Source organism: Meleagris gallopavo, chromosome Z, assembly GCF_000146605.3.
Source record: "Meleagris gallopavo isolate NT-WF06-2002-E0010 breed Aviagen turkey brand Nicholas breeding stock chromosome Z, Turkey_5.1, whole genome shotgun sequence".
Classification (NCBI taxonomy): domain Eukaryota; kingdom Metazoa; phylum Chordata; class Aves; order Galliformes; family Phasianidae; genus Meleagris; species Meleagris gallopavo.
This window is the reverse complement of record NC_015041.2, coordinates 18746396-18755976: the sequence shown is the minus strand read 5'-3', so window position 1 is coordinate 18755976 and position 9581 is coordinate 18746396. Positions and strand designations below refer to the sequence as shown.

General features: G+C 36.1%; 1 protein-coding gene across 1 annotated transcript in view; it reads right to left on the bottom strand.

Moving 5' to 3' along the window:
- The window catches only part of RNF180 (ring finger protein 180), a 70789-nt gene that overhangs the window by 53026 nt on the left and 8182 nt on the right, over nt 1–9581 (bottom strand). The window contains 1 exon segment of the mRNA XM_031557248.1: nt 7088–8041. Coding sequence (XP_031413108.1) covers nt 7088–8041 — 954 coding nt within the window.

The following is a 9581-nucleotide window of genomic DNA, read 5'->3' as shown; positions in this document are numbered from 1 at the left end:
TTTAGATTCCTATATGGCATTAAAGATTAACATGACCCTGAATTAATTCCTTTAAGATATGGGAGAAAAATGATTCTGCTATCAAATGATAAAAAATGTAACAGTTGCAATTTCAGACTACTTTTATAAACACATGTAGTAAGCAGATAATTCTAACTATGTTTAAGATATAGTCTTGTCCACTCAAACTTCATTTAGCACAAAAGGGAGGAGACAAGCACAAGAATGAATATCTGTTTTACCTAGAAGCAACTGAGGACTGAATTAGATCTCAAGGTGCATCTTCAGATTATGATTATCTAGTGTTAGCAACATTCAGGTGACTCAAGTACAAGTATTCCCTCTAGAATGGTCCTAACCATTACTTAGTAGAAATTAAATGTACCCTAAAGAATTAGGTATTTTAGTTTCTTAGGAAACACTGAAATCATTAGGTATGTAGTCTGAACTAGATTTCAGCTGTTTCCATGCCTATTTTTTCACCCAGAAACATGCTTTCCTTGTGAAAAGACAGTTAGGGGTCAGGCAACTTACTGCATAATAAGTGTTTTGTAAAATGATTGCTGTCGTTACTTGTGGTTCCAGAAGCACAACACAGAGCTGGACTGGTTTCTCAGATTTGCTTACTTACAATTAACCAAGTCAATTAGTAATTGGTACTGTACAATCACTGAAACTGAATTAAGTAAGAATTTAGTATAAACCTCCCAAGACACTCACTCTCACATTCCCAGAATACAACATACTGTGACAGTGACGACAAAAATTCTGTTTTGTTTTTAATTTTAAAAGTTCCCTGTACCAGAGATCAGAGATCATCTAAGAAAAATCTGTTTCTGTTTCGTATTTCTTCTAACACATAAAATCCGCATTCAGTTTGCTAGTCCACCAAAGTAAGTATCTTAATTTTTACTGTAACATAACTAATATTCTCAACTTAGTCGGGATTATAGACTCACTTCAAGGGGACAATTACATTCAGTACAAGCTATGTCAGTATGCAACCAAGAGCAACTACCATGTTCACATCTACTTAATCTCTGTAAATTTTCATACAACCTTGCCTCTTCCATAGTAAGCGAGATAGAACAGACTCCACCTAACAGTGGGGAAAAAAAACACGAACTCTAAAAATTTACAAAAATCTACAAATGCCCATAAGCAATGCTACATTTTCCTATTGTCTGTTCCACAACCCTACTTTTCCAACGTAATCAATGCTACAAAAACAGTGTATGAACCAAAGACAACCCGTCACCTCTATTGCTAATGGGAGTGAACACAGAAGCATTTGCTTTATGTGTCAAGATTAAGTCTCAGTAATCTTAACAGGTCTAAGAAGTTAAATACACTCAGGATTCTTCGGACTTAGGAATATAAGCAAATTAATCTGATTTAAGAACAGAAGGCCCTACTTGAGACACTCTTCTAGACATGCTAATGTTAGCTTGGTATGAAATACCAATACCAATACAATTTTGGGAATAGCTGGCCTTAAAAAAAAAACAATGTTGTCACAGCTTTAAGAGATTAGGGTGTTAGATCATAATATAGAAATCTTTTGCTTTATTAACTGTATTAGATTATTTTGGTATAAGCTTGTACTTTTGACTGAAGTAAGTGTTCATATGCTCAAAGACTACAACCTTCTACAGTATAAACAGTAAATACTACCTTTCCTTATATTTCATTCTGAAATGCAGCTACCATACAACATCTCTTCAGAATTTTACAGTACTACATAAAATAATTCATTTTACTGATACTTTTTTTTTTAATTTCCTACTAAAATCAGATAGCTTATCAACTTCAGAACAGGGAGGTTTTACAAAATCTCTTATTTCTATTCTAGTTGTGTGAGATCGTTTTAATGTTTAGAGTTACTTCTCCATGCACACCTAAATTTTTCTAAAAAAAAAAAAAAGTTGAAGAATTGTAAAGAAATCAATTCTTCTCACATAGTGTTATTTCCTGCCATATACAGACATGGTGAGTGGGGAGGAAGAAAATAATAACAAAAATAAACACTATCATGCTTGATACCGTAAAATTGAAGGGGGTTGTGAATGAGAAAAAATCAGGTATCTTGAACACAACAATGCATGAGTGATTAGTTCCAGAAACAGAACAAATCATAGCAATATGGAAATTTAATGCTCCTAGGAGTTTGGAATTTCTTTTTTTCTGTAAAAAAAATTCTACTTGCATTCACAGAACCAACGTCTGCTCTCTGTTTAAACCTCCAAGCAAGCTTCCAGATCTCAAATTTGCCATTGTTTTATACCCATACAGAGAGTCTGATAACATGAAAACCAATCAGAGATATCAAACTGACACAAATGCAGAGTCAGTGAATCATTAACAGTACAATCTGTAGATGTGAAGACACAAAATTGTGTAACAAGACAAAAACCAATCTTAAATTTTCTCCTTACTGTGTATTCATTGTCTTTCTATTAATCTGCAGTAAATTTCATAAATATGAAAGTACTTCTGAATTCTTACTTGTATTGAACCTTCATTTTTGTGCGCTGTGAACCATCTTACATAACTGTGCAATTCAGTCTGCTTTTCACATTGCGCACGGCGCTGTAACTTACCTCCATTAAGGGATCATTGTTCTTAGCTGAGGGAGAGCATGTCTTATAAACTGTTATTATCTAAGCTGTTTGTGAGTTTATAAAATAAACAACATAATATAAACTTAGAAGTGTATGCAAGAAAGAAGTATATAGTATTTCTGTAGTTCTCAGCTGCTCATCAATATGATATTGAAGTGGTAATATCTAATATTAACAATGATGTATGCTATCTAATGAACACTGAATTGACAGCCAACAATAAAATACAGAGGAGTAGGAGACTGTGGTGTGTGAGAGGAAGTCCTGAAGTTAACAAGCAATGGTGCAGTTTATACAACAGAAAGAAGGAATGTCAAAGGGAAGTGGACAAGCTTGAAAAGTGAGCCCCTGTGAACCTAACGAGGTCGTTCAATAAGGTCAAGTGAAGGGTGTTGCACTTCAGTCAGGACAATCCCAAATATATGTACAAACTGAGAGCAGTCCTGTGGAGAATGACACAGTGGCCCTGGTGGATGAAAAGCTGGATGTAAGGCAGCAGTGTGTGCTTGCAGCCCAGAAGGCCAACTGTATCCTGGGCTGCATCAACAGAAGGGTGGCCAGCAGGCAGCAGATTGTAGCACTCTGCTCTGCCCCGGTGAGGTCCCATCTGGAATAGTGGATCCAGGCCCGTGGCCCCCAGCACAAGGCAGATGAAGAGCTGTTGAAGTGGAGGTCCAGAAAAGGACAATGAAGAGGATCAGAGGGCTGGACCACCTCTCCTGTGAAGTAAGACCAGGGGAGCTGGGCTTATTCAGCTTGGAGAGGAGAAGCCCCTAGGGAGATCTTGTGGCCTTCCAGTACTTAAAGGGAACTTATAAACAAGATAGAGACTGATTTTTTATATGGTCAGACAGTACAAGGAAGGCTTTACTAAAAGAGGAGACACCTAAGTTAGAAATTAGGAGGAATTTTTTTATTCAGAGACCAGATGTAAGGTGCTGGAACAGGTAAGCTAGAGAAGTTGCGGATGCTCCATACCTGAAGGCATTTGCCAGGTTGGACAGGGCCCTGGGCAGCATGATATGGTGAGTGGAACCCTGCACACTGCTGGGGGTTAGAAGTGGATGATCGTTAGAGGCCCTTCCAACCCCAGCCAATATGTTTCTATGGTTCTATGATCACACGAAGAGGTGGGTCAAAAATGACCCTAAAAAACTGCAATCATGAAAAAAGTGTGAGAAGACTACTGATAAAAGTAATTAAAGTCTAAAGTGCTGGAATTTAAAGGCATGCAAAAGGAGCTCCAAATGCATCTCATAAATCAGCAGCTTTTGCGTGCTGTCTCCCTCAGATGCAACTTCCTCTGAAAGTACAACTGCAATTTAAGAAAGGTAAGTCACTCATTTAGGCATGCATCTGTCATCGCTACTATCTCTTCCTTACTCTATAGTATATGACAGAATAAATCTCTTCATTACAAAGGTATCAGATAATAGCCACAATAAAATCAAAAGAAAGTACAATTCTCCCTCTGAAAATACAGTTGCAATTTAAGAAAGGTAAATCATGCATTTGGGCATGAATCCATCATTGCTAATACCTCTTCCTTACTGTAGTTTATAATCTGTGACAGAATTAATCTCTTAATTACAAAGGTATCAGATAATAGCCACAATAAAATCATACAAGTTTTGGTTCAGATGCTCCTCAACAGTCTTGTAAAATGTACTAGCTAAATAAAGATACTGCCTTATGTGTGCAGTATTGCCAGTGCTAGCAACAGACATCAGCTTTGTTCTCAGCCTGCAACGTCTGAACTGAAGCTGCATCAGGCTTGCTCTGACTGAACTTTTCTTGCCTGTTTTACTTGGTTTAGCTGTAAGAACAGTTTATCTAACTGATCAGATATCTGTGTCTACCATGATTTATTTTTGTTATCGTTGTATGGGACAACCACAGATAGCTGTAACAATGTGTTATTTCACATAAAATAATGAAGCAGTGTAAAGAAATGCAGATCTGCTAAGAAAGAAGAGAACTTCAGAAGAAGAGACAGAGAAGGCTCTCAGAATACTCAGTGACATCTTTTTCAGATGGATCAGGATGATTTCCAAAATCATCTGATACTGATGAACTGATACTGCAGTTTTGAAGCTAGCTCAGCAGTCTTCCTGAGCAGAAATAAAATATAACTGGAGGAGCAGCAAATGATGATATCTCTGTCAGAGATATTTTAGAATACAAGTATGAGCTTCAGACCATAGCAAACAATGCAAATATAAAAAGATGTACATAAAAGAAGAGTTTGTAACAAAAATCTTCTTAGCTATAGTAATAGTTCCGAGAAAAAAATATTAACACTAGCAATTCCTAGACTGAAACACTTTATGTCGTAACAATACACTGCAGAGCTAGAAATCCCTCCTGAACACAAAGATGCTCACACTTGTGTGCACAAAATGCTTATACACTCTACAGGCTCTAAGAGATCTCCCCTGCAGAACAGTCAAAGGAAGCTTGGGTCCCTCTGCTGTTAGCAGGGCAGCTCAGTCCTGCGTGTACTCCCAGTGCAGACCTCCAAGTGTACGCGTATGTCAGAAGCTCACAGAATTGTTCCTATTCACAATTTGAGATTTATATACTTCATCTTCATATTAGCTCACATTCTTCACAACACAACTTTTATCAACATATTTTGGCTTATTGCAAGACAGGCAAAGAACTTGACAGATGAAGTTACCATGCTATGAAACAGAAGTAGAGAACTGCATGATGCATTTGCAGATCTGTTCTCTCAAACTGCTTTTCAGAAAGGTTTTAACTAAAGATAAAAATGAGATATATAGTACTTGTAGTGAAGAGAGCTTGGAAGAGATGCATCCACATAAGGATTCTGCTGCACTGAAGAAAAGCACTTAAATGAAACATTCCTCAGTGTCATTTATCAAAACTCTCTCATTCTATCCAGTCAGAGGTTTATGATGTTTTTTGTTGTTTTTTTTTTGTGAGGTTTTACTATCTCACTGCTTAAACATAGGTGCTAAGTATGCTGAAAATCATGGCTAAAGAGTCCCACAGCTCTGTTTCTTATTCTAAGCAGCAATGTAACAATATGTACATAATTACCAAGAGTATCTGAAAAGAGTATCTGAAAGCCAGAGAGAAATGAAAGCAAACCTGGAAGAGAAGGGAGGACACCTAATAAGGAAAAGTAGTAAGAAGCATGGTCTAACATGGGAAAGATTTAAAGTTTATCTTTTCCTCTCCCCAGTTACCACAAATTAGGAAAATATGTATGGCACTTTGCTCTTAAAAGTAACATCTAGCAAAGATGAAGGTGGCTGCAGAGACTGCAGATGACATGGCTATGCAAATGCTCTTATGCATCGTGCCTTTGCTCTGTCACTTCATTCAACAAAAATAAAAAGACCTTGAATTTTTAAAAGCATTTAAGGGACTCTGACATTCTAGTAATTCTTAAACTTGTTAGAAAATAAATATTTAATATTAAGACATACAAATCTTAGAAAGGTTCTTTACTTTCAGTATCAGTGTACCGTTATAAAAATTGAACATGGTTTCCAAATTTGGCAATATGAATTTAAACAAAACCAAAAAAAAAATCCCAAAGATAAAAGAACACACATGCAGACTGAAAAAGTCTTATGATATGTCCCTTCATATTGTCAAGCTGGTTCTTAAATTTAGTTAAGAGTCAGCCTCCAGGTAGCTATCTCTCAACCCTGAATTCATTGTTCTGCTTAGATTCTATACTGTACTCTAAAGGTTCTAATGACAGTATGTAGGAAAGAACCTGAAGTCACTTACTGCCTGAGTAGTGTAGCATTGTACCAAAGCATTAGGAGGGAAAATCATTTATGTACAAAGGACTGATCCTATGTAACCTTCAATTTTGGTCTTCGTTAGATAGTCTGAAGAGGGAAACCATAGCCCATGGTACATGAGATAAAAATATGCAACTTCTTTTCATATTTCTAGGTAAGACATTTAGATACTGAGACTTATATCTTAAAAAACAACATTCAATTCATTACCCAAAGAAAGAAATGTTTATGTTACAATAAATAATAAATGCAGACACCTTTAAAAATAAAGTTTGCTGCAAAGATAACCTAAAATGACATTATGTAGTAGTTAGGAAATTCTGAAATACTATTGTTTCTCATTTAGAGATGTGAATGTGTAGGCTACCTTCAATCACATTGACTAAATTTTACTGTATTTCTTCCCACTTCAGATTTGCTGTTACATCACAAAATATTAGGAAAGCCAACATAAACAAGTTTTACATACATATCCATTACAATTTGATTTTATATAGGAAAAAGCGGATTGGATTGAATTAGACAAATTACATGCAGAAAGAGGTTGAAATGCCTTGTTTGCAGGATAACTAACCCTATACAGCAGCACTATATTAAAACCATATACTAAGAAACAATATCAAAAGTAATAAAAGTAAGCCAAACAAAAGAAAAAATGCAGCACACACTTTAAACACCTACTTGCTTCTGTAGCCACTGTTCTCGCCGCTTTTGTTTTCTCCTTATGCTTTTCAACTTGTTTTTTTCTCTCTTACTCAGGTTTTGGTTGAATGAAATACTTGTAGACTGAACAGGACTCTCAGGTGCAATATACTGTTCCTCTTCTACAGCACTTGCAGATGAAGCAAAGTTCATCAGAAAAGATGACCCATCAGCAATGGCATTCCCAGAAGATTGTCCAGTAGCTTCAAAACCACATTCATCACTTTCTGTGTCTCTGTGTACCAATGTGGTACAGGACAAAGCTCGAAACCTTTTTTGTAGTTTGCCAGCACTTGAACTATATTGGACCTGAAAAGTACTATGATTAGACTCTAATTGCAGGTCACCTGGTGATGACGGATTTTCATTTTGGCCATTTGACCATTTCATGTGGTAAACTGGTCTCGTACTGGAAGTTTCAAATAACACAGGTGACAAAGCAACTCTCTGACTGATATTTAAATCCAAACTGTGTGATCTTCTGTGAAAAGGTTTTAGCGTGCATGCATCATTCAAACAGGAAGCAAAAAGATTTCCTTTTTGATTTAATGCCTTTAAGGGAAATTTTTTACTTTCCATCACAAATCTGGGAGATCTCACTTCTAGACAAAGTGCTTCTGTAAATCTTTCAGTATCGTTGTTATTCCTTCTGGTGATGTATGAAAGCTCTTGGGGGCTGATATCTGAAACTGCTGTTACCATTTCATGGCAGCTACTCTTGCTAAAACCAGACTTAATTTCACAGAGAGGTAAGCATTTTCCTGCTGACTTTGCCAATGTAACAGAGTGAGCTGCTTGATAATCAGTCCGACTTTTGCAGAAATGTATATTTACTAGCTGTCCACAGGAGCATTTTGTGTTGCAAACAAAGTTAAAGCCCCCTAAACGGGCCTCACAAAATGGACAGTGCAGTTTTCCAACGGTCCACTGTGCCTATTAACAAAAAACAAATCATCATTCAACACATTCATTACAAATCTAAGATTAGGAAATCATTACTATATTTACTTTTGTCCTTCTACTAAAGGGTTTAGCTACTGTTTTTCAAACACAAGAAAAGAGACTCCAAAAAGAAAATCCACCATAAAAAATGTTCCAGAGAAAATGTTCACTGCTTACTGAAGCGATAATTAATTCTAAGTGATAACTATTCTAAATGTAAGAATTCTAGTACTAACATACACTTCAAAATGCAGGGGCTCTAAAATATTTTAATAATTTGTTCATAGGTAGAACAATACCATTGAAAACATTAGATCCTTTTAAACAAGAAAATTGATTTACCATGTTAATCTGGAACTGGCAAGCAGAGTTTCTCAGCTCAGTTTTCTGAGCGCTGATACATTTCTTGCATACCAAGTACAGTGGAAGAAGATTTCTCACAAAGAAAATATAGGTTTTTTTCTTTGCTTCTCCACAGAAAGCTTGAAATGGTTCCTGCATTTTGGTAGTATAACAACATAATCTGTATGAACACACCATCATAAATCGCAAATACTGTATCATTAGGGATGTGTTTATTTATATTATCAGCATTTTTATGAATCTCATTTCAAACTTAATGTCACTCTTTGAAAAGGAAATACATATCAAAGACCTAAAATCCCATTCATAGTTGCACAATTATACTCATCTGTTTAGTTGAAACTTTTTTGAGGATTAAAGACATGCTAGTGTTTGCAGGATCACAGCCCAGATGAGAAACATTATTATCGACTCCAGTCACATGTTATTCACTAGTGTGCTGGATGTGAAATTAGCAACTGATACAGAAGCTGCCTAGCATTTCTAGAAAAAGCATTGCTTTAGTTGCAAATATCTTTGCAAGGTAGTTTAGCAAATGATTCCATGGCCAATATTTGTCTGAGTGAACACTTCTGGAAGCTTCAGTACAAGCACTTTCGCAGTTTCAGAAAAGATGTGTGTGGAAGAAAAGTTATTTTTCACATGTAGTATTGTAAAAAGTTACAGAAACATTTCTTTGAGAAACTCACTTCTGCATAGTGCGTTAAAAACATAAAATTTCAAAAAGTATCAAAGATATGATAGATGAGAACCTATTTAAATCTGGACATGTTATTAACTAAGAGAAAAACAAACCTGTTAACATATACCTAAACACAAACAAATCCCACAAAATTCATTAAGCATGCAGTCCTAGTTTGTAAGGCTGACGAACTTGTCTCTATGCCATTCCCTAAGAACGATTAAGCGAACTCAGAGATTTACTTTAAGTCTCTCATACTCTTGGATGCTTATGACTAGGCACTAAAATTAAGGAAAAAGCACTTATTAGTGCAGTAGTAACCTCAATCTATAGACAGGGAGAAGGAATTATCTACAAAGATTAGGGAAGAAAGCTAAGAGGCTGGCAAACTGGAATATCAGAGTTTGCCTTGAAAAGCAGGGAACTTCAGTGCTGCACAGAATCATAGAATCATAGAATGGCCTGGGTTGAAAAGAACCTCAAAGA